This window comes from Canis aureus, chromosome X, assembly GCF_053574225.1.
Source record: "Canis aureus isolate CA01 chromosome X, VMU_Caureus_v.1.0, whole genome shotgun sequence".
NCBI lineage: Eukaryota > Metazoa > Chordata > Mammalia > Carnivora > Canidae > Canis > Canis aureus.
The window spans coordinates 105,339,933-105,366,421 of NC_135649.1; the positions used below are offsets into that span (position 1 = coordinate 105,339,933).

The 26,489-nt window shown below is 42.7% G+C and overlaps 1 protein-coding gene across 1 annotated transcript in view; it reads right to left on the reverse strand.

The window, feature by feature from the left end:
• Positions 1–421: 421 nt before the first annotated feature.
• The window catches only part of PTCHD1 (patched domain containing 1), a 56,449-nt gene continuing 30,381 nt past the window's right edge, over positions 422–26,489 (reverse strand). The window contains exons 2-3 of the mRNA XM_077890406.1: positions 19,217–19,877; positions 422–7,314 (exon numbers count right to left, since the gene is read on the reverse strand). Of these exons, the coding sequence (XP_077746532.1) occupies positions 5,660–7,314; positions 19,217–19,877 (2,316 nt within the window). The 3' untranslated portion in view covers positions 422–5,659. The remainder of the gene's footprint in view (positions 7,315–19,216; positions 19,878–26,489) is intronic.

The window sequence follows — 26,489 nt, forward strand, 5'->3', positions numbered from 1 at the left end:
ATGTACCTGTATAACTTGGAAGTAGGCTCTTCTGACCCTGGTTCTTTAACAGAGCCCACTTTCATGTGCTGGCTTTGCTGGATGCCCCCTCTGTGTGTGGGGTGTGCTCACTGTAATGTTGAGGCTACATATACTTTGTTGCAACAGTGAGAATGTGGTAGCAGCCTGGCACTCTTTCTGCCAAGAAGAGCACAGTGCAGAGGTGTCCTTTCCCCAGTTCTACCCTGGAGAGTAGGTTTAGCTGGTGCTGGAACATAAACATAAAGATAAATGAATAGATGAATGAATGTGGAGTAAACGAATGGAAGTAGGCACTTGGCTGGGCATGAGGGACCAATTTTTGGAAGCAGTTTTGGCTTCTTGGGAAAAATGTGGTTGAGAAACTCTTGACTGCCCATTAGCCAAAATGAGGACACCAGAATCACACTCCCAGTGAGGTCTTTATTAATTTCAGACAGTGGTTCTTCACCCTTTTTGGGTCACAGACCTCTCTTAGAATCTGATGACAACTATGAACTCTCTTTTTAGGAAAATGCACATATTAAACATACACACACGTTTGCATATAGTTTTAGGGAGTTCAGAGTCCCACCCTCCCACCAAGTCATTCATGGCCCCCAGGTTAAGATCCCATAATTTAGATACATAGAATTTGGCAGTAAAGTGGCAGAATGGAGGAAGGACTGAGGCCAGGAGACTTGAATTTGTAGTCCTGTATCTGCTTCAAACTAGCTCTGTGCATGTGATTTCACTGATCCAGGTTTCAGTTATCTCACATGGAAAATGAGGGAGTAAGCTTCATTCTATCCAGAGATTCATCTGATGTCAACATTCTGGAGGGAGAAGAGGCTGGCACATTCCACAGGAATGTACTTTGAAAAGAAGCCTTCTTTCCCTATCAGGCAGGCTCCTCTGAATGCTTGCCCTGCTAATTTTAATCTAACTTGAAAATCTGCACAGAGGCCATAGCTCTCTGGTTGCCTCCCTTCTTCTTCCTTGCATGGTATGCTTGTAGATATCAAAGAGGACTTGAAACAGATCACCTGGGCAGAAGGGGGGCAGGGGAGAGGCAAGGCTGGGGAAGACATCCTGACACTGCCTATTCAGGTGAACCGATTCTAGCTCATTCACTTTCCTCTTTGCTTTCTCCTGGACTGGCATGAAACAGAAAGAAACAGTTGTAACCACCACAGGGAGGAACTCTGCCATGTGCTGGCTGCAGCCATCGTCAGGTCTTTGCCAGAGAATCCACTAGTACTAATTTAATACTTTCCTCTGTGTTGCAGCTTTATCATGCTTTTAAGAAGTGAGAACCTTTGTGTTCAGATACCTGGTGCTTTTTGTGTAGCACAAACTTAAAAGCAAATTACCCAGCAGGAGTGTTCAAATATCTTCAATCAAGTCAGGCATAGTAATTAAATAGCAAGTGCCCTTCCCTCCTGACTCTCATCCCCAAGTGCCTATATCCTATTTTTTCAAGGATTACAGTCCAGCCCCAACATCCAGAGCTTGTGCCCTCTTGACAGTTGCCCCAACAAATTGGTCATCCAGGCAAATTCTGAATACCCTGAAATGAACAGGAGAACCCATCGCATATTCATGTAGCCCTAATTCTGTGCCCAAATCTGCAAAAATGTACTTCTCTGTAGCTTGACCTCATGGGCCCTACCTAGTGCTACTGTGTGGGATAGAGAAATTACAAATAATGTCTTGAGTTTCTTCTCTATACCAGCCCTTGCTGTGAGTGCTTTCTGAACATCCTCTCCCTTCGTCCTCATGGTAAATCTGCAACATCGCTCCAATGTAGACTCTCCGAGGGCAGGTACATTTTATCTGATCTGTTCGCTGCTCTGTCTCCAGTCTCTAGAATGGTATCTGGGTGATATTAGGCACTCAGTATATTTGATGAATTTAGAGATAGTTATCCCCATTTTACAGATGAGAAAACAGAGATTCACAAAGTTCAAACACTACTACAAGCTGCAGGGCTACTTTAATAGGATCCAAAGGAATAAAGCCATTATGAGGAGGATACCATTTGTGTTCAAGAGGCTCTGCCTCTGCCACACCCCCAGGGTGGCTGCCCAACCCACCTGTTCTTGAGATAGACACAGCCAAGCTCCACTGCTCAGGCTGGGGGCACGTGGTGCCATGGTCCTGGAGTGCCACTTAGAACAATTGAGCGGTGGTTAGTTAGAATAACAGGGTTATGAAGGGCCTCATTTAGAGCAGTATTTTGCATAAATAACTGTAGCCATGGAGGATGCCATCTGATTATCTCCCTTCTGAGTGAAAATTGAGGGGGCAAATATGGTAGGAAAGACGGAAGCCAAATGAGCAAACACCAACAACACACACTACAAACCAAACCAAAGCAGAACAAAACCCCAAACCCCATAACCCAACCAAACCAAAACTTAGGAGCTGGAACAATGAAGAGGGAGCTTCACGAGGATTTGTCTTATTTTTTCTGTGGAGAAAATGTACTCTTTTTAGCCCAAGGAGGCCTCATGCTACTTGCTGGACCATTGGCATAGGGCTAAACAATAATGCCCTGTTGTAGTATCATTTTCTTTCTTGCAAACCCCAAGTTTCTTGTGAATTTACACTTTCTGCTGAGTTCTATTCAATAAAGAATATCACCCTGACCCTGACTTTTCTTTTGTTTTTTTCCTTACAACTGGCCAAGAATGCCTAAGTATCACAGTTTTTTTTTAGTTGACCAGGAGAAATATTTTTGATGAATGGAATGTTTTCTTTGGTAAACAAACACCAACTCAAAACCAACCAAATAAGTTTCTTTGGTAAAGTGAACATTAATGTCTTGGTTGGAGTTCATTGAAAAAGAAAACTTTTGCAAGTGTTTGCTAAGGATCGTTCCTTCCCTCTTTATAGCAATTAAAAAAGTAAAACTTCATGAAGTCAAGACTTAAATTTTATGGGGATGTGATTCGGAGTTGCTTCTAAAGTGTCTTCTCCGTGGTGGGGCTAAACCAGTGCTGTCGGAGCAATAATCATTAACGAATAAATAATCATGATCTAACAATAAATAATAAATCTTGGCATGCAGAGCCCCCTAGTAGAAAAAAAATTCATTCCATGGTCAGAATTCCATAAGCCTTGATTTCAAGTGCTGAAAAGGGAAGTTGACAAGGTTGAAAATGCCCTTCGTTTAAAAATACAATATTCCAAGGTATACAGAGACTCAGTCAAGTTGGAAAACTACTATCTGTCATAAAACAAAGTTCCACAGCAAGTCATTCTGGTTGACCAAATTGAATGATTAAATTCTCAACAAAATCCATTTAATTGGCGTGTGTGTCGCATCAGTTTTGTGGAGTCGCTTTAACCCGAGGTGCTCCACGTGGCCGACACTAAATCAATGGCTGATTTAGAACACACTGTTCGGAAAATGATTTAGCAACATATGATTTAAGAATAAAACCAATCCCCTCTTCAGCTGTGTTTTATAAATAATAGCCTCATTGCAGGCCCCTTGGAGAGAGAATTGATCGCAGATCTATTATGCGAACTTGCCCTTTTTCGAGGACTGTACTTGTCCCCAGATTAAAGCTCATTATCTTCTAGTTGAGTGCATAACACGTTGGTATGATCGCTTAGTGTGTCTGCAGGAGAGACTGAACAAGTGTGTAATGCACTAGCTACGTAGTTAGAACTGTGTGAACAACAGTACATGAAATAGAAAGCACAGGTTTGCACTTGGTGCAGTTACATCTGAATCATTTGGGCATTTTTGCTGTTTGGAAAGACAATGGCAAACCTAAATCCCAAACATTACCCAGACATTTAAAAACAAAACAAAAAAAAGAGTCTGCCTTGTGGCCGATAAAGTCCTATGTTCTTTCCTTGGAAGTGTACTTTGAAGGGAGTAATAGCCCTCTTAAGGGAAAATCTAAAAGTGGCCTGCCCTGTCTTAGGCATGCTGAAAAGATGGAAACCCTCTAGTGGTGTGACCTTGGCTGAGTCGCTTTATTCTCCTAGGTCTCAGTTTCCTCCTCTGCGGAGGATGGGGGAAGTTGCACAGTACATCCGCTAAGGTCCAGAGAGCAAAGGTGCTTTTGGGAAATGCTTACCACTATAGATGTCTAAATAAGCTACATTTCTAAAAGGGAAAAATACTGTAGACATTTGCCTCAAATGTGACCAGGATTTAGCTTCATTTTTATAGACGTAAAGAAACGCTGGAGTCTGGGGCGACATACACAGCCTCTTCCAATCAGAGTGTTTCTGTTTAGAGCCTGTAGAGACTGCAGTCAACAGTATAAACATCTAGGCTCGTTAATGTACAGAAGGGCCATGCAGTGCTTTGGAGGGGCACCGGCAGCGGGTGTGTGTGTGTGTGTGTGTGTGTGTGTGTGTGTGTGTTGGTGTAGGGGGGAACCAGGAAGATGAAAGTCCAGCCAGCTCAGCAGGAACATTTGACCATCATCATTGATCAGTTTGTCTTGGCGATTACATCCGTCTGTCTCCCCTTCCGTCCTTCATCTCCCTGTCTGCACTTCTATGAGGTTTCTCAGTGTCAGGACTTACACTCACCAGACAACTTCCTTTTCTCCTCTGTGTCTCTGAGCGGCCATGTCTCATAGCGAAGGCAGACTGGCTCTACCAGTTGAAAGCTATGGCAGGTAACCATTTCAGTGTTCATTTCTCCTTCCTCAGCTATGCATAGGCAGATGTTGCTTCTGGGTATCCGTGCAAAAACAGCATGTAGGGTCAAACCACAAACAGCTGTACCAGCTGGCCATATTTTTTTGTTAAAATGGAGACACTGCCTCTGTGTTCAAGTAGACACTTGCTTTTCCTCCATGATGCCAGGTATTTGGGTTTGGCTCTGCAGTTTTGGGGACTCAGAGCCTTCTGCCAAGAGCTGTAACTAATAAAGCAGATCCATTGGTGACAAGCAACAAGATATTCCAAAATAGAATCGCTCCAACACTGCAGTGCTGGAGCTGTCATTGGTTTAAAGGTGTATTAGCCAAATCATACAAATGTTAAAAGTATACTGATGGGGGGGGATATGATTTATTCATTCTAGACAACAAAACTGCCTCACCTGGGTGAATTTAGGGATCACTCAATTTCATTCCGTGGATGCTGGCCACTCTACCATGTGTCACTTCCAAGGTTCTGGCTTGCTTTTGCTGGCTAGAACTTTTGAAAGCATCTCCTTGGGGTGCTGGGGAGCTAGATGAGACGGCTAAGACCTCAAACCACAGACTCTGCCTGGAGCTACTGCTCTGCAGAAGTTCTGGAAGCTTTATTGTTTGAACAATGCTTAAAGCTATTTCTGCCTTGGCAGCTGACCTTTCAATCAGTAGGTTTCTGTCACAATACCAGCAACATCTGCAGTGTGAATAAAATAGGATTCTGCTTGCTAATAAGCTTTCTTCTATTAGATCTTAGTTTAAGAGACTGTGTGTGTGCGTGTGTGTGTGTGTGTGTGTGTGTGTAAATTCTTTCTGGTAGCAATCCTTTTGTTTTAAAGACTGAAAATATGCAATGCCCATGTCCCCCCCTTGTCCTTTACTTTGGCAATGTCTGTTTCTGAAAAAGAAAGAACAACTTTGAATTTGTTTCATTAACATAATCTCTTTGCTCTCCATAAGACCTAGGGTGAAAATATAACAAGCAGACTCCATCACACTGTTGTAATTTGGTCAACCACTCGGGTACTATCAATATCCACCATTTCCACACATTCAATTTCCTCGCGGTTTTCAGGATTTTTCTTCTCTTTCCTTTTTTTCTTAGAGGGTGGCAGGAAAGTCAGTATCACAGGTAAAATGGCAAAGCAGTGAAAGAAGGTGACAAATGCTATTAAAAACAAGCACCTGAACAGTGTACAGGTCAGATTTGAAGGCACAGCTGCGAGAGGAATCAGACCAACAATATAGCAGAGGTAGCTCTGTAAAATAGCTACCCCATGCACTTCCAGGGCATTTTTTACCCATTTAGTTCTTGTGAAATCCTTGCCCAGAACAAAGGTGGATAACAGTGGAGCACAATTGTCAATTGTGTAGTTAATTCCGTAAATTAAGCATAGCACAGAAATGCAGTCCAGTTCGACTTTCCATAATGTCATGAAACCTATAACGCCAAACTCCACGGACACAACCGTTAGAGTGAGCCAGACATTGATCAGAGAATCTGCCACCAGGAATGCCGAGAAGAAGAGCAGGAACAAAGCACTGATGCAGGAGTTGTGCAGGGGGGCTCCCAGAGAGGAGGCATATCGATCCATATACACGAAGGACGGGTTGAAGACAATGAACTTCACCTTGGAGGTGACAGAAAGTCTCCTGAGGGTCTCCAGGAGATCATAGAGTTCTTCTCTGTTAGTTTCCATGGTCTTGGCCACCAAAAACATTCTGGAGGCCACTACATCAACCTCGTCATTGTACTTTTTAGAGAAGATGATGTCCTCTTGAAAATGTGAAAATTGGGGAGCTTTCAGGAAGGAATTCCTCAACATGTCTGTGAAGTTTTTCTTGGGCAAGCCAGTGGACACATTGAGTTTCCGAAGGTAATTTAAATAGCTCTCAAACCAGGATATCCGCACAAACCCCTTGGTGTATTCTAGCACGTCTTCTTGGACACTGGTGTTCCAGTATTCTATGGACTCGTATATGTAAAACCCAATCACTGGACTGTAGTTACTAAAGTACTTTTGCTGGGCAGTAGTGTACTCAATGGTTTGCGTCGCAGTTGCTACGATGTTACTAAGGTCTGACCCTTCACTGACCTGCAGATAGCCCATTAAGGCAAAGGAAATATAAATAAGGTAAAAGAGAACTACAAAAGGCTTGACATAGGTGTTGGTTATCCAGTCACAGTAATAGCGTTTGAGGAAACATACCAATAGGTGACTCTCGTAAGTGTTCGCTTCCTCGCCGTCGGTTGTGTCCTCGCTGAATCTGGCTGTCAGGAGAAACCTGTACCATGCCGGCTTCTCCTGCAATGCCTCGGGCTTTGGGACTTTTCTACAGAAGATACTATGCTGGTAATTGTTTTCTATGTAGCCAGTGAATACCAGGCTGGAACCGTAAAACGAGAGTACATAGAGGTAGTTGAAGAAGATTGCAATACAGGAATTGCAGCAGAAAATCCTGGCTGCCTCAATGTTCGTGAAAGGGCTGGCCCCTATGCCAAAGGTGACCAGGTACATGGCAGTGGTGAGAGAAAAGGAGAGCATGGAGTCTGCATAGACAGCTGCAGTTCTCTCTTTCACATGTTGGTCTTCTCTAGTTTTCCTCCAGGAGGATAACATTTCAAAAGTCCCATATAATCCATGACCTGAGGGGGCAGAAAAAGACCAGATCAGAAGTTGAAAAGACTAACCTCTTTAAAGAGAGGAACCACCTTGGTCATGGGGAACTACCAGGCCAAGGGAAATACAACCAGCCTTGGTGATGACAGGTCAATGCCAAGAGTTTCTCTTGTGGAAGACAGACCTGTACTTTAATGAATCCTGAATGTGAATGGCAAGCGAAAGAGAAGACAGAGGAGCTAAGATCTTCGTGCTCCCTTCTGGCTTAAGAATGCCGGATGGACTTTTGCCTGTGGAAAGCTGAGCCTCTTGGGGATTATATACAGCGAAAGCTCAGGGTTGTTAGTGCAGCTTGCAGAGTTTTTGTTTCCCGTGGTTGATAGAACACTCCAGAGAAGGTTCTTGGCCACTCATGACTTGGCTTGTCATCCCCACAGGTCTGGCTGGAGGTCAGCACAGAGGAAGGCAGTGGGCAGAGGGTTCTGAGTTAGTCTCATCATCTCATCTAAGTTTGGCCAAGTGGAGGGCTTTAGTGACAAAGAGTCACTGTATTTAATTAGAGCTTTGACAGGAACCTAAATCACAGCCTCTTTCCCCCCCCCCCCCCCACCCAAGTATCTGTCCAGGAAGCAATAAATCTGAGACATAGAGGGAAGCACAGTAAATAGCAGTGAGTTTGAGTGAATAGGAAACACGAAAGATGGAACACGATTCACATGAACTCTCCCTACAATTCTTAAAAATTAAAATTCTGCTTGCAGGTGTATAGCTTGCATTTTGTCTTCGGGGACCTGTTTGACCAATTTTGCTTGTTTGTTGATGACGTATCAAGCAGAGGGTGACTCTGCCGGCTTCTCTGCACTATTTGGCAATGGCCTCTGAGGAAGAGAGCCAGATCAGTAACCTCTTTCCTTAACTACTTTGTGCGTTGCCACCCTTGGTTAGTATTCCAGTAACACTGGAATAGCAGAAGCAGGGCAGGTGCCCATGTTTTGACTCAATTCTGCTTGAGGCTGGATCTAGCTTGGATTTCTCCCACTTCTCCTGGCTGGAGGCAGACACTTGCCCGATGGCTCTCCCTGGGTTTTCAGGCCACTGAAACACTGAAAAGCCCACCGCAAGTGCCCCATTGTGGCTTTCAGTAACCCCTCTCTTGGCCCTAGGATCAGCAGATCTAATTTTCTGCTTCTATGCCTTGGCATATTCAGTCCCATTATCGAGGATAATAAAATCTTTACCCGGTGGTACAATAGTCTTGTTTTTAAAAAGGAATTTAAAATCTCTGGCCAAGCGTAATGCTGAGTGAAGTGAGTCACTGTTATCTTGTATGTACAGTAACTGGGTGAACATCTTCCCTTGTTCCCAGGCTGGTATTTATATCCTTATTGTGAAGTCTTGCTGGGTCTCCAACCTGAATGCCCATTTCATAGTCGTGATATAGACCTGTTTCCTCGGAAGGATTTGGTGTTTATCTTAATTTACGAGGTATCATTCTGCAGCCACTTTTAGAAGTAAGGTCAAGACTGTCAATTTGATAACTGGCACTGTGGCCCCTGTTAAATTGGAGTCACCTAAACTCCCCAGACATGAAGGGAAAAGTGCACTCATTGACTGGCATCCTGTTAATTATGTTTTAGAAAGTTAACGTCTAGTCTCAGGAGGGAGGCCTATTTATTAAGTCTGTTTCCACGCTGTCCTCAGGAAGGACAGACTGACCTTTGATTAAAATTAGTAACCGATCCCCGGACAATGAGAATAAAAAGAGGATTGGTACGTCCAAGGCATCTGCACCCTGGGGAAATGATACTGACCGTTTCATCTGGGGCCATGTAGACTAAGTTCTCTTGGCTAAAACACACTTTAGAGTTTCACTGGAAATAGCAAGTGGAGATTTTTTAAAAATAGTATTTACATGCTAGAGACAAGGAAAATGTTTTAAAACAGGGCTTTAGTACTGAGTCATTAAATATGGTAAGAATATAAGAATGCATATAGCAGGATTAGAATTAGTCATATAGTAGAATTTAAATTAAATCTGTTCTGCAAGTCCTTTTTTTAAGTCAATGTGATTGATGTTTTCCAACATTATCTGACCCTGACTCTTGTTGGAAAATACTGTAAGAATCCATTTCTTACCACGCTGTTGAGTAGTCTTATAGGCTAAGTGAGGGAAAGGAATTGGAATTAACAGAGGTGTTAGGTGAAAAGAGTGAGGCTCAAGGGTCCAGAATGAAAATAATCAAACTCAAGGAAAGGTGGAAATAGGCTGTGAGCTTGTCTCCCAAGTTCTGTTGCTGCATTTTAAATGCCTTGTCCTTCTACAGTTTGGTCATTTTTATGGAGTCCCGACTCTCTTTGCATATGCTCTTGGTTTTGGGGACAGCTCCAGAGAGAATTTTTGTTTTATTCTTAGGGGCCTTTGGAAACTATGCCTTTCCCTCTTTCTCTCGCTACAGTGGTGTGCACATGTAGACCAATCATGTAGGCAAGAAGAGATGGCCCTGAGAAAGAATCTGTCCTACCTCATCACTCAGAATTTGTTGCTAGTCATTGTTGATCTTGCCTCCAAGGACCCCCACCATCCTTCCTAATATACCAGGTTCTTGTTTCTCAAACCATACCTTTCTGGTGGATGCCTACACCCTAAATGCTAAATCGGAGGTGTGTGGTGTCTTTAAAGAGCTCTTTGGATTTCAGGGACAATTGTGGACATCATACCTGGGCCTCCCTCCTGATTTTTAGTCAATCCAGAGAAGGCTGAGTGCCAGCATAGCTGTAGGTGCCTCCCAGGGATTAACAGCCTGGAGCACCTAGCTGGCACTGCACCTGATTCACAGCTGAGTACTTAGATCGAAGAGGTCAGTCTGTTCCCCTAAAGGAAAGCTGAGCCATGGAGTTTCTGTTTCCTGGCCGAGACTCAAGGGGAGTCATATTCCAGGAGCCCTAGGAATATCCTGCCTGGTCCTGCAATCCCCCAGAATGCCTACTATGCCCACAATTACAGCCAAATTCCCTTTGGTTCTGGCCTTCGAGGGTGCTCTTATAGGTGCAAAGACTTCTGGGACAGTGGTCTACTGAAGCAGCTTCCCTTAGGTCTGGGGGTGGGATGGAGCCTGGAGATGGGAAGGCAGTGAAGAGGAAATTAGAGGTAGGTGGATTTCACAGAGACTGAATCCTTCGCATTTTTTCCTCCAGCCAGCCCTGGCCTTATCTTTTGTAGCTACTTGAGAAACGGGCCAGTGAAACCCAGGAAATGCAGGGAAGAATGGTTTTGGTAGCTTCCGTTCCTCTCCACTTTCATGTCTCAGCAGGTGCCTCCCTTCTTCAGTGTCACCATCATCCATCATCCTCTTAGCTTTGGGGCTGGGGTCCAGCAAGCAGGACTTTGAGGCCAAGTCTCACAGATGTTGGCAAACAGATACCGCATGTGGATTGAAGATACTTTGCAGAGGTTTGGCTGTCTTTTTCCCTATTTTTGAAAGGTGCTTTAAAAGCAAAAATATTGGGATACCTGGGTGGTTCAGTGGTTGAGCGTCTGCCTTTGGCTCCAGTCATGATCCTGGGGTCCTGGAATCGAGTCCTGCATCAGGCTCCCCACAGGGAGCCTGCTTTCTCTCTCTCTCATGAATAAATGAATTTAAAAATCTTTAAAAAAAAGAGCAGAAATATTGCTGTCTTCTCTGCTCTCTAGTTTTTAAATTTTCTCTATGAAGTTGGAACTCTAGAAGCCTCTCTATTAAATCTAACCAAGAGATGTATGTCATTTGTGCAAAGCATCATTTTGGCAAGGGACCATTATCCGTCTCTGGTGTTGCAAGCCTGTTCACGAGCACTCTCCTCGCAGCAGCACCCACATAGGGAGCTATCTAAACCTCAAGTTCCAAACAGATTTAGCTTTTGGTGACCAGAAGCCCTGTGGTGATAATAGGAGCTGGAGCTCAGCATCACAATGGCAGGTCCATAGCCTGGGACTTGAAAGTAAAGACTATCCTGGTGAGCATGCCAGGGACCAACCAATATTCCCAGGCATTCCCTCTCTTACAGTCACAGTGTTTTAAGGCTGAAGAGTTGCCAGAGGGAACTGCTAAACACCACATATTGATTCTATCAAATTCTTAAGATAAAGATGCTTTTAAAGTATTCACTGGTCTTTTAAAAGCACATGCAAGATGTTTGTTTCTGTTTTGGTACATTGCTTGTCTATGAAGTTACGTGCATATCAGTATGTGTCAGGACATACATACAGGCCCAAGTTTTAATTATTCATGAGTGAACACTTGGAGGCAATGGGGGCTTTTAGCCAGGTCCTGGGATAAGAACAGTGGAGCTCTCCACCAGCGTTCAGATACAGCTGGTGCTAGGCACACAATTTACATTTTATTAGCAGTAGAGTTTGGGACTGTCATCTAGTAAAAGTAAATACTAGGGGATTTAGGCTAATAATTTTTCTTCTTTTCCAAGTGATTTTATATCTGTGCATGCACATGACTTTCAGGCTTTGGGGCCATGAAGAGAAAAAGCAGCATGGGTGATAAATAGCACTAATGGTGGAAAAACCTCAACTGGCTAATCCTCCAGTCACTTAGGGTGAGTCTCAGGAACACTCACAGATTAAATCTCACCCTCACTCAGACCCTTTTCTGGGGCCTGACCAAAGCCTTCAGGGTTGTTTATAATCCACTAATGCAAGAATCCACCACCGAATAGCTGAGTGTTAACCCAGCTTTACCCAGTAGATGTGCTTCTGGAAAGCTATTCATAAAACAAATCATATTTTCAAGGTATTGAATGGTTTTGCTATCAAAGGCAGTCTGGTGATTTGTTTACCTTTTTGTCAATGGATAATTCACAAGCTAATTGATCTATTTTGTGCATCTGGATTCTGTAAGGCAGATTTTTCTCCGGATTCAGACTTTTCTGCTTTCCCCAGCACACACGGACACAGGCTGATGCCTTTGGGCACTGCTCACATTTTCATCCTTTCCCTACTAGCAGGATTTCCTCATCTGAACTTTTAGAACACAAGGAGTAGCTGAGAAGATGAGGAGGTGAAATGGGATGGCTTGCTGATGGATGGTCTTTTAGTTTCAGTGCAAAAACATTTAGTATTAGGAGACAATGAAGCCATTTATAGCATGCCTGCACAATGCCAAATTTCTTATGTGGAAATAAAATGAAAATGACTACATTCTTCTAGAAGACCCAGAGTATAATGAATGCATGAGCAAAATCTGCTTAAAACATATTTTACTCTTAGATGAGCTTCACTAAGTAGCTCATGTTCATAAAATGCTTTTCTTTCAGTGACATCCCCATAAATTCATGATTTTTGTTTTTTCGAGAAGAAATTTAAAGTATATGAATGTCTGGGTTGAGTAACATCTATTTTCAGGGAGAAGTTCATTAATTGGGTTACATTTACACTTTGCCAGTTATAAACATTTACTCTCTATGCTGAATTGTTTGGTTTATCACAGCCTGCTTTGTGTCACAGTTAAGAGTGAGAGTAAAGGAAGGTGTACTCTGCCTAAGTTAAGACGGATACACACATCTTATGCTTTCTACCAGAGACTTGTCACAGTTTGGCATTCTAATCACAGCAGTGGATTTTAACCTGAGAAATGCTTTTCCTTCATTAGAGAGTTGCAAATAAGAGTCCAAGAAATGAATATGCTAATAGCTCTTCCTTGTCAAAAGAAAGGTATTTAGATACTGAGTGTGTGTGTGTGTGTGTGTGTGTGTGTGTGTATGCGTGCTACATAAAATCAGTGTCTGTAAATGGGGCCCAGAGTATATGCTCTGGTCATTGTATAATATCTTTACATATAGAAGACATATGTAATATATAAATATATGTATATATATCATATCCTATTCAAACATCTTATATATTTACACATAAAATGTGTGAATATATACTATATAATAGGGAAATACATAGTATTTATATTCAAATATTTAAACAGTATATGCCACATGATATGTTATAAACACATGAAATTCATATATATGCACATGAACTTATTGCATAACACATCAAATTACATATGACATATAATATAGCTCATGTGATATGTAATATATACTGTGCACACACACAAAGGATGAATTGTAGGCTGATTTGAAAGGTATTTTACTGCTGAGGAAGAGAAATGCTAGTGCTATTATACTATTGATGGCAGAGAAGAGGCTAGAATCCTTCTCTTATGTTCCATCTATGTTTTGGGTCTTGGCTGCTGAAGTAGCCTAGGTGAAATGCAGGGCTTCCTTGACAATGACTGTGCATCTGCTTGCATTGTGAGCTCCTGTAGACCCATTTGGTCAATACTACTTGGCCCCGGCAGTGACTTTCTGAGGTGCTGGTCCAAATGCAACAGCAAACTAGGTATTTTTCTTCATGGTCTGTTTTTACCAGCTCAGTGTTGTGATGTTGCCTCCTGCTGCCTGGCCTGTGTAAAATCTGCCAATCCCCCACTCCCTAGACTAGGTGGGGCAAGCCCACCCAGATTGTACCAGGAGACCAGGGTCAAAGAAGAAGTGTCACTGCATTCCTCTGCCTAACTGAGCTCTGAGTTCCTGGACCTGCCTCTCTGTCCTATTCTTGCCCTCCTTTATGGTTATGAATAGAACAATCAAACATGTTTTGTTCCATCTTCCCAGACCTATTTCTCCCCACCCACCCCTTGCTGTTATATGATGGGTGGAGCATAACAAGAAGGTGAGAACTACCCACAAAAGTAGACTGCACAATCTCCTTGTAAGTAGGCCCCAAATGACCATCAGACATTATGAAAAAGATATCCAGGAAAAAAAACTCCATGAGATGTAAACAAAACCGGAAACAATAAAGCCCTTATAAATTAGGGGTTTTTTTCTCCAGAAATTACTGAACCAATTAGTGATTTATATCCAAGCAGAGTATTTCCACAGCATTCTACTCCATCATGTAGACTGTCATATTGTTGCGAATAATGGACTTCTACAATAATGTATTAGGTTGAACCATAAGAAATTACTGCTTTGTAGTTCAAAAATGATACCAATTTTGTAGGTCAAAAATAGTTGAATATTGGCAATTTCCTATGGTTTGAACTTTATTATTATCCCCCCCCCCCACACACACATGTCTCATGACTTTAGAAATATACCAGAAAGGGGCACCTGGCTGGTTCAGTCAGTAGAGCATGGTACTCTTGATCTTGGGGGTCCTGAGTTTCGAGCCCCAAAATGGGTATAGAGATTACTTTTTAAAAAAGAGATATAGCAGAATACTCACCAGGAAAGCAAAACCTTTCAGGTTTACTTGAGTTTAGAGCAAAAATAATTAAGAGTTCTGATTTCCCAGAACTGACTTTCCTGCACAGGAACTTTCACCTCTTTATAAGCCTGAGCTCCATACACTGCATCACATTCCAGGTGGCATCAAATGAGGACAAATTCTTGGAGAACTGAACCTGATCTTCTGGTTTCTGCTAAATACAGATAATCTTAGAATATACCTGAAAGGAACCAAACGCCCCTGCTATTATTCTCCTCCTAGAACTTAATTACATCCTTTCTTCCTTTCCCATTCTTGAATTTGAGTTGCCTGGCTTGATAATTCAGAAGGAAAAGAGCACCCTGGACATGGCATTTGACCTTCTCAAAGTCCCAAACATTTGAAAGGGCTGTGACTCTTTAGTAGGTCACTGTGATCATATAGTGGTTAGCAGTCTGTTGTGAAAGGGCTTGAAGAATATTTTTCTTGAATGATATTTTTTGTCTCATCTTATCTCCGTGCCTCTTGTATCTTGATAAATGCAAAGCAACCCTTATAATGTACAAACTAATATCAAAACTATTTTTCACCACAACTTCAGTTCTGCCCTTTCAGCTGGTCAGAATGTACGTGAAGCCACAAACCTTCCAAATGAAGGAAGAGACCTTCCTTCCATTCCCTTCTACATTCTCCAACATTCCATTCCCTTCCTGATTTGTGTCTGACCAGGAAAGCTGTGGAAATAGTAAGCCTGTGAGGAGAGCTTGCATGCATAGAATCTTTGCCAATTTCTTAAATCATAGCCAACTGGAGGACAATGGTGTAAATCCTCATCCTTTAAAGGAAGTTCCATAATGGATTAAAATGATGAGTGTCATATGTTTACATTGGCAGTTCAAGTACTTCAGTACCTGATATTAATATAGTTTGGAAAGAAAGGATATTACTTTATGCATAACAGGTATGGATGAGATAAACTCTTCCTCAAGTTTATAGTAACTAAAAAATGTCAATGGGCATTTATAATGCTATAGACCTTTAAGGACTTCAGCTCTAAATAAACTGATCTGACTCATATGGACAGGGGTTTTGGCAGAAGTAGGATTGTCTAATATGCATGACACTGATTAAAAACATTCTAAATCATGATGTATCTATGCTTACATCATTGCCAAAATGATTCATCTGTGTAGGATATATTCTTATTGCCAGAGATGTCACGTATCATCTTGGCTAGAAACACACAGTCACATCCCATTATGGCGAACTCTCAGAGTTTATCCAAATTCTTTCCTATTCTGGAATTTTGTCAGGTTAATACTGCTTGACACACGTGGTCTTAAAATTTTCCATTCTAAATCTACTGCCATTTTGGCATTTGGCTGGATCTGGCCTTATGTGACCGGCATCACACTGAGAATGTTTAGTTTGCTGAATTTTAAATATAGTGTTTATCACATTATAGACCTGTTGTTGGCCAAGGAAATCTCTGTATTAAAGACTTTTTCTAAGATACTTTTCCTTTTAAATGAGGCCATATAGTTTTAAGTTTTTATTTGATACTGTATTTATATAACATAGAAAATCAAGAAGTTTTGCTTAAATCTTAGTTTAAGTATAGACATTCTATGTTATAGACAGACAAAATTTAAAACTGGACAGTTTATGGACTCATACTGCAAAACCCTTAGCACTGCATTGTTCCTTGGTCATTTGAAATATTTAGTGGCATTTTAGGGCTGGTCATCAAAAATCCGGAATTAAACATTGGCCATAACTGCAACATTTACGAACATGTTTTTGCTTGTATTTCATTTCACAATAACATTCTGAGAATGAAGTTTATCTGCGAAACACAGAAGAGTGACCATCCTAAATCCAGGCACTGTTGGTTTTATGAGCCTATTAAGCACCCATTACATGGTGCAAAATATTTATTGCAAATGGGCCTTTAGCTACTAAAATGCATAGCTTCCTTTCATGTTGTGACTAAGTAATTTGAGATCTCTTTGGGCTGAAAGTGTACAGAAAGGTTGCATACTGATTGTCAGCAGGGAAAACTGCCATCAAATCAATGCGTGTAACTTTCCTCTCAAATTGCAAACAAGGAAGTATTGGGTACCTGCAGCGCTTGCTCTCTTTCACCACAAATGCCAGATTTTTCTGAATTGAACTCTGACGTCAAGTTCAGTGATAGCCAGTATCTGTGGAGTTGTGGCATTACTATTTGTGGACTTTTCTGAAGCCACTTCTCAGCTAACAGCATCCAATCTCTTACATCTTTGCACCGATAACTAGCTGGTATGTTCCTTTTTGTGCTTTTATTTATGATGCTTAAAACTTCTTTAGGAAGTACAAAAATAAGTTTTAAGAAATCTTAAATATCATAACTTAGTTTACTTAATAAAATTAATTAAGAGAAGTTTCTAATATTCCATTTCATTTTACTTGGTGAAATTAGTTTTAAGAAGTTTTGACTATTGCTATGTTATTTTACTTAAAAAATATTTTTAGGAAGCTTTAAATATTGAAGTTTTATTTTACTTTATGCAATTAGTTTTTAGGAAGTTGTAAATAGCATATCATACTTTGGGCTCACTGGTCACATCTTGGAGTGTCATCAAACCTGGGCCAATAATCCTTTTTCTAGCCCTGACATTCTTTCTTCATGATCTTAAAAACCCACTGTCTCCCATCAGTTCCCCACTCTTTCCTTATTCCTGTTTTTCTTCTTGCCCCAAAAACAATCAGAATAAAAGTGCTGCATTTTTAAAATGAAAAGCCAAAAAATAAAACCCAAGCATGGAATTAGTCATGGGCAAAACCTCTTCATTTAAAGAAGCCTTGACTCAAACCTCCAAGGAAGCTACTACCCAGGTACACTGAGTCTTCAAGGAACCACCGTGGATCCCATCATCGGTGCATGACGTCTTGGGGTTCAAGAGGCAAGTTATGCTGCCTTCTTCACGGACTGAATTAGGGAGGAAGTATGGCAGCCTCCTTCTCTCGTATTTGGCGGCGATAAGCAAGCCATCTGATGAATGTGCAACTTGCTTGGTCTCCGCAGCGCCCCCTTTGCCAGGAGCTACCATGTATGTTTTACTGCCTAAGTCTGCATTCCCACAGGCCTCAGAGCATGGAGGGCAGCACGCATTCCGCGACCTTGCAACTCCACCACCCTGCTTATAATGTAACCATAATGCAGCTGAGATTCCTAAGTAAATTATTTTCTTTCCTTCCGCTCCCCCCAAACAGGGCATTAGGCATTCTAATGAACTCAACCATAGTTCTTTCTCATTCAATGAAAAGTGTCACTTCATTTGTCATGTCAGTATCTGATTCCCAATGACATTTTAATTTTGCTAAAGGAACCAATGAGAAATGGTCACAAAAAGGGAGGGGGATCCCTGGGTGGCGCAGCGGTTTGGCGCCTGCCTTTGGCCCAGGGCGCGATCCTGGAGACCCGGGATCGAATCCCACATCGGGCTCCCGGTGCATGGAGCCCGCTTCTCCCTCTGCCTGAGTCTCTGCCTCTCTCTCTCTCTCTCTCTCTGTGACTATCATAAATAAATAAAAATTAAAAAAAAAAAAGGGAGAAGTGAGCCCCTGGAACCCTTGGTCCACAAGAACCCTGCCGTCAGGCTTGCTGGATATGCCACATTCAGGACCAGATGAACAGAGCAACTGATGTTGTATTGTAATCACTCTGGCTTTGTTTTAATCGTTACCTCTATCAGGAAATTCCTGCAGCCCCGAGAGAAAATATACTGGGACTCTCATACCATCATTTTTAAGCATTCTCCTGAGTTTATACAGCAAGGACAAAGAAAGAGGTACCTTCTCATTTATGTCTCACTTGTTGCTTTCAGAGTTCTTGTACATTTATCACACCCCCTTTTGTGATACTCCCATCCATTCCATCCATAGGGTGGGGACGCTGAGGGGAGCAGACCCTGTCAGTGCCCAACCCATGTGCCCTCCAATTCACTGTTCCTGAGCTCACAGAAGGCTTCTCACTACACATGCCATCCACCTGAGGGTTTCTGTGGCTGCAGGAATGTACTCAGTCTTCCTTGGGGAGAGCCGTCCATGAATCACACAGGGTTTCTGGGTACATGGCCCAGCTTGTGGCTTCCTCACCCCTCATGGAAGACCTCTCTCAGGTATGTTCTGTTAAGTCTCCCAAAGGCCCCCAGTGGGATTGAGCTACAGGTGCCTAAAGCAGTAACCTGCCCATTAACATAGTCTGAATTTTCTTCCTTCTGTGACTCATATTCTCACTCCCACGCTGGTGCTTCCTGGGCTCACCTCCCAAATAAACTTCTTCTCTCTAAATCCTTGTTTCAGGGTCTGCTTCTGGGGAAGCCCCACCTAAGACAATGGGGTGCCAGAGAAGATAAATATCTGCTAATTGCCACACAGCTACTTAACAGAGAACCAAGGCTGAGACTCAGGGCTTTAGACTTGTGGCATAAGTTATTTTGGTAAATACTAAATAAGGTTGCCCCTTGCCAATGGCCAGCACATTATAGAATCAGTTCCAGGGCTTTTGGGCAAAAGGAAGACACTATCAACAAAACGAAGTTGTTAGATGGCTACTCCCTGTCTTTTAGGAACCCAGTCACCACCACCAGAAGGAGGAAATAAAAGAAAGGAAGGGCAGTAGTTACCTAGCATGACGAAAGGGACTCCCAGGAAGGTGGAATTGTATTTCCCACCAGTAAGATTGATGATCCCGGCCGCGGTGAGAGTGGCCAGGGTTATGGTCACCAACCCGAGCAGGCCTAGCCAGGGTTTGCTGCGGACGCAGTCCTGCATAGAGCAGCACAGGATGGCCATGGTGACCACCAGGATCAGGCTGGTGACCAGGTAACGTTCTGATACACGGCTGGTCTTCTGGAAATCTTCCCTCAGTGAGGAGGACGTGTAAGGGTACATTTTGACTTTGCTGTTGGATTTCTGGAACAGTCGGACAGTGTCGCAGAAGCTAGACTCCCACCTCTCAGCCACCATGTCATTGAGACTGTTGATTGACTGCAGGTAGTAGGTGAGCTGGACAGCCTCTGCGGATTTTACCCGGTCCTTGCTGTGCACAGTGACGCCTCCAAGCTGGTGTCCGTTGTACACTGCCCTCCCATCCTTTAAGTGAGTGATCGGGTATGTGATAGCAAAATTGGTCCGGTTGGTGGCCCGAGCATTCTTTAGCTCCTCCAGAACATGCACTATGTCATCCACGATGCAAGTCTTATCGTTATTCAGGATACATATGTGGGCAAACGTGTAATTAAAACCAGGCCTTGGAACCTGGATCCTGGTCACAGCAGCATGCAACTATGGGAGAAAAAATGAAAGTCAGTGTTTATTTCCAAAAAATAAGACATTAATACATGGCATTAGCTCTGTGGATTCAGATCTCTCTTTTTGGGAGTGACAGAGTCACTTGTGTCCTCTCTAAGGTAAAGAGTTCAAATTAAATGTTATAACCTTAGGTTAGAAACTAGGTAGTGGGGATCCCTGGGTGGCACAGCGGTTTGGCGCCTGCCTTTGGCCCAGGGCACGATCCTGGAGACCCGGGATCGAATCCCACATCGGGCTCCCGGTGCATGGAGCCTGCTTCTCTCTCTGCCTGTGTCTCTGCCTCTCTCTCTCTCTCTCTCTCTCTCTCTGTGTGTGTGTGTGTGTGACTATCATAAATAAATAAAAATTAAAAAAAAATAAAAATAAATAAAAATAAATAAATAAAAAGAAACTAGGTAGTAAGGATGCAAAACCAGCAGCATCAGCAGAGGCTGAGAACTTGTCAGAGATGAAAACTGTCAGGCTCCACGTCAGACCTGCTAAATCAGAAAGCTCTGGGGTGGGGCCTGGGAATCTGGGTTTTCACAAGCTCTCTGGAAGATTCTGATAAAGGTACTGTTTGCGCAGTGCTGGGTTAAGGCACAGCATTATTTCCACAGGTTCTCTTCTTTATTTGTGACCAAACTGGTCTATAAATGTCTGAAAATCTCACATACGTCCACCATCTAGAAGATATAATGTACAAAGTGAACTAGGGTACAGTTTCAAGTGCAGAGGTCTTCGGTAGGCCCATCCCCTGCTGCCAACTTCTAGGGCCCCTAAATGACTTCCCCATCCAATTCTGTCACTCGGTGCCATAAAAGGCAGGAGGCTCACCTTGAGAGACCTCATATTCTCTGGCTTTCCTTGTCTGCTTATATGGGAAGGGAAACGGAAGAGCGAGAGACTGGCTGGGATACATGGTGGTCATGCTAAAGAAGCACAGTGGGATGTATTCTACACACCCCTCCCCAAGTCAGACTTGCCATGTCCAAGCTCTATACACCTGTGGTCACAGTGGACAGTGGGAGTACAAGCACTCATTTAACAGCTCCTCCTTTATGCCAGGCACAGTTCTAGGCCTTTTACGCAGATCAACTCATTTTGTCCTTACAAGAAACTATGATGTAGGTACAAGTAAAAGCCTCATTTTACAAATGAGGAAAGTGAGACACAGTTGCTTGCCCAGGGTCCCACACATAGTAAGGACACATAGGCTAACCCAGGTAGCCTGGCTCTGGAACCTGTGCTCCTGGCCCCTCACCACACACCTCTAGGTTAATAACGCTGGTAGTTGAATCAAAGTTCTTGCTAGCAACTAATGCTTAAATTGGTGCTTTCACTGGCCAAGTGATAAGGTTGCCTAAAAAATCACAGGTGCTCAAGTTCAGATATGTAGGAGTATATGTACTCTACAGTCTAAGGTGAGAAAATAAGGCCTTATCTCTGTAAAATGTGCCCAGTCAGCAAAATGAGGCTAGTGGTAGACATGTAATTGAGTGTTAAGTAAATGATTATGCCTGTGGCTAGCACTGAGTGGGTTCTCAAAGGCACAGAGATACTCACTGTGTATCTTCTTCTAGTGAAGAAGAACATTTCATATGTAGTGGGAATAAAGTTTAACATCCAGTTGCCACACCGTGACTGTGCCATTATTACTCATAACCTTCTGAGCATCTCTGTGACCCTGATATATTTTCTCTTAAATCTGCTCTGGATGGATTATTTGTGAAGACATTTTGCTGTGCGTGTGCCAGGGTGAGTGGGATATTTATTATGCTTTTTGAAAATGTCGGAGGGGTACCAGCTGTCAAAGTCCTCTAGTTAGCACAGAGCATGAGTTGCTAATCCTAATTTTCAGCGCACCCTCCCCCATATCTCCTCATGGGCATCAGCCCTCAGGTTCAGGAAATGCTTCACTATATTATGTTTGGCTGAAAATTTTGAGTTCTTTCCTACACACACACACACACACACACACACACACACACACTTTTGATCTCCCAGAGATACCTAAGAGATTATTTTCACAAAACCCTTACCATATGCTAAATTTTTGTTTTGGTGCTTTGGGATTAATGATGGGCACGATATCTTCAATGATCTTAAACTGAGTGTATCCATTTTATCCATTCTTCTCTAAGCATGGCCCAGTAAATTTTGATTAAAAGAACTTCTAACTACAAAAATAAATCTCAAATATAAAGTTATTTTAGGGGAGGGAAGAGCCAAGAGGAATTTAAAGACAAGAGAGAGTTTTGATAAGTGTTCAAAGAAACACTTTGGGGAAAGATTCAGAATAGGCTAGAAAAGGAGTGGTATTGAAAGCATGCATATGTGTAATATTTAGTGCATTGTTTGTTCCTATGAGCAGTCTAATAAATCTCCCTTAGAGTGATTACTAAATATGTCAAGAGAAAAAGATTGCCAAATAAGATGGTGTTAAGCCACAGGGCTGAACCCAGTTATAGCAAAGGGATAGTTTCCATCCATTCTCTAAGGCGACCATGCGCTGCTGGGTGGGGAGTTTTAAACTATTTAATGATGTGCCAACTCTGAAGGTCTGCTGCTATGATCCCTGAGACCATAGGCCAAAGAAAGCATGCACCATGTTAACTCCTGTACACCAGATCATAGGATGGAGACTTGGGAGAAAGGAGTTCTTAGTGAAGTTTGAGAAGGAATGTTTCTTAATTCTCAGTACCAGAGCTTCTGTGAGATGCAGCTGCTTTGAATTTCCAATGGAGAGGTGGGTAGAACATGTGTCACTCTTGCTTCTGAGTGGCAGGGAGATGCTGAGTGACAAAGCATCCAGAGAGGGGGTGTTGGCTGAGGCCGCCTACCTGGCAGGAGGTGTCTGTGGGTTTCTACTGTGGGATAAGAGGTGAGAGGATAATAAGAGGCATGGAGAACTGAGACTCCCTTCTGTGGCTTCTGAGAGTCCTCATCTGATCTTTGGTTCTTATGACTACATGTCAAGTACACACACAATCTAGTCTTGGCCATCCACTTTGCCATTGGCAGGTACATTGACATGCTACCTGGGTGTCAGCCTGTGTAGGGTTTTAGAGTGCTCTGATTTAACCTCCTAAAGGAGCCCCACTTAGGACAACAGAGACATTAGTAGGCGTTCTTAGATATATTCCCTGGGGAAAAAAGGAAGCCAGAGATTGAAGCTGTGTTGCTGTTTTTTTTTGTTTGTTTTGTTTTGTTTTGTTTTTCTGTATACTTACTTGAAATTTCTGCACTGGAAAATGAAAGTGAAAATGATAACAGGTTAGTTGTTAGTTTATAGTGACTTCATTTTTGTCTTTAAATTAATGTCTTTTCTTGGGGCCAGAAGGGGGAAAGCAAGCCGGGGAAAGATCAAACCATGATAGTGAAATGGTGACGGAGACACCTCCATCTACAAAATGGACAACCTCTAGCTACACAAGCTTATTGGTGAGCTCAGGAAGAGGCCCTCAGAAAAAAAACAAGCGCAAGTGACACAAAGTAGTAGTCCTGACCTTAGTATAGTTGGAATCTATCATGTGAATCTACACATAATCCATGTTTCCATAACTATGTATAGGTTCTAGATAATTCACTCAACACACATTCAGTAAATACTCATCAAATTTACCATAATAGGATATTGTTGTCAATAATAGGATAATTTCTCTGAATGTAGTAAGCCTGTGCTCACACATGGGAAATCACAGAAGAGATACAACATTCAAAACAAAAAGAATATTCTAACAGTAGACAATGCCAAGCATTTTGTGCTAGTAAAGTCTAATCCAATGTCAATCCCGATCACAATATTTTCTGTTCTGTATTTGCTGCCAAAGAGGCCAGGACTGAATGTTAAATGGAGATTCATTCCCAGGCTCTGAACATATAGTTTAAATTGTTAGCTTCTTTGCCCTCATCACCCTTCAGGTTAGGAATGATAACAGTAACAGTAAGTAGTCTGCTAAGTACTTTCTTCAAAGTTCTAATATTTTATTTGATACAAGACTCTATGGAAATGATTAAATGATTATCCTCATTTTATAGCTGGAGCAATTGAGATCTAAAGAATGTCAGAAGCCCACCTATGCTGACCCAGTGAATGAAGGGCAGGGGTGGGATTTTGCGGATGGCAAGCGGCAGGCCATGTGGCCCTAGCCCAGCACAACTTTGGGTGGGGACAGAGAGGATTTGGGGAGAGGTGCTCCGTCAGCTCGCCCAGTTCAGATGATTGGCCATGGCTGTGACCAAGCTGTGGGATGGCCATACTTGGGGATCTGGGGCCCATTAAGAAGAGACCAGACATAATCCAGACAGCCAAAGCTCATCTGTAGATGGCAGTATCTATAGGTGACAATATCAACAGGTAGCGAAGGGGATGGGTTTTGAGCTTACTGACTTTTCTTGTTCTCCATGCAGCCTCTGTGGTTGCCAAATAAAACTTTTCATAGACAGGCTTACTAGGCAGAAATGCTGTGGGACACAATGGAATCCAGTAATAAGGAGTTTTGTCTTCAAGTCTGGCTTCCGCTACTTACGTGGGAGTGTCAGAGACCCTAAAGAATGTCATTCCTTCAGGTCTCGGATTTATCAGTAAAAAAACAGGAGGTTGGTTTAGCTAATCTTTACGGACAGACCCTTTTGGTTCTCACACGACATAATTCTAAGATGAGTGACATCCACATACTACATGATCAGATGCTGAGTGAAAGTTAACTTCATAAATATCAATTTGAGATTTATTATAGCTGCTTGAAGTATGCTTTTCCAACACACTGAAGTTCTTTCTAGGTCAATGACAGATCTGATGGTAGATGAAACCCAGAAAGAAAACCACAGAGTAGGGAAAATAGGTTTACTGAAGAAAAAAAAAAAGACTCCCTCCTCTGAGTGATTTCCCGTTCTGGGGAAGCACTGGCTCTTCTAATCCCCTTCTGCCAGAGCCTGGGACAAAGCCAGTGTGGGCTGCTGGTCACGACAGGCCAGAGTTTAATTTCCTCTCTGCTTCTCCTTGGCACACTCAGATCTTCCTCAGAAGACAGCAGGGGCACCTTGTAGAGAGTACAGAAGGGGTCTGGGAGGAAGGAAGTGTCTGCTCCCGAGTGAGTAGTGATTAACACAGGAAAAATCCCCGTGCACTGTCGGGATCTTTCACACCTTTCGGCTCGTCTTTGTATTCTTTTTTTTATTGCAAAGGTAGAGAGTCAAGACCAGAGGGCCACTCTGCCAGGCAGGGAAATTAACAGGCTCTGGGAGCAGCCACAAGCTGTCCAACCCCCCACTTCTCCCCCGGCCTGGGAGGCAAGATTGGTAGGAGGTGAGGGTCCCCAGCTCCCCAGAGGGAATCGGTCTGATGATCCACCTTTAGCAGCTGCCTTCCTTTCCTTGACTTCCTACCCCCTCCTTCTGCCTGTCACACATAAGCTGCATTCATGAAAAAAAAATTTTTTTTAAAGGTTTTGATTTTTAAGTAATCTCTACACCCAAGGTGGAGCTTGAACTTTACAACCTTAAGATCAAGAGTCACCTGCTCTACCCGCTCAGCCAGCCAGCCAGCCAGGCACCCCCATTAAAACACTTTAAAAAGGGAGGTTGGTTAGTTAGCTTTTCTAACTTCTATCATTTGTCCCCAAATAACTACCTTCAAAGTGGCACTAAATCAAAATGGCTTTAAAACTGCTTTCAAGGAATATCTGGTTTTCACCCCCAAATGAAATATTTTCTTCTTCGAATCGTTCCAAATTCCACGTCATGATCTGGGCCTATATTCTGCAACTGTAGATGGGTAAGAACTGACTGGCAAGGGATCCTCACCCAGGACACGAGAAAACAGCTTGAAGTGGATGGACCTGGTCTCCGCAGTTCAGCAATTACGCTAGCTCCCTCAGTGTTATGTCCTGTCTTTGCATGATCTCACTCTCACCCACTCTCTTTCCTCTTCTTTTAATAGAAGAGCATTACATCAGAACACCAGAAGTCGCAAGTTGGGGATTGTTACCGTGATTCATTTGTAGCGCAGCCAAAAGCAAGTTAGTCATCCCTTAATAAGTGAACAGAAATATCATTCTGCCTTTGAAACATTACATGTTTGGAGGACACCAAATTTAAGCTGTGGATGTAGCCAAACAAGTGACTATCTGTCTACACGCTTCTTCTATACATGTGTGCCCAGTGTCAGGCTGACCTGCTCCGAGTGACAAGAGAAAATGGTTACTTCTGTCAATACCATAGAGTCAGTGGAGCTCTGGGAGAGTGGGATGTGTCTGTTCTCCTTGCTTTACCACCGGGGGGTAAACACTGTTGTTGCTGATGTTGACACTAAAAAGCAGCCAAGAGAGAGCCCCACATTGTAATTCCTCAAACAGGCTGTTTGTCTTTGCAGCCTTGGCTGAAAAAGCAATCCAGCTTTCGATCTGAAGTGAATAAATCTGGGATTTTAGAAACCAAAAACAGTGATGATGAAGGAAAAGGCAAGTATAAAATCTCCTTGCAACTTTGGCCCAATTCCACATTGGTCTGGAGGAGAAAGACAATGTGTTGAAGCAGAGATTGGGTAACCTCTATTTCCATAGTCTGGGGCAAATTTTCATGTGGTCTTAACTAAAAAAAATC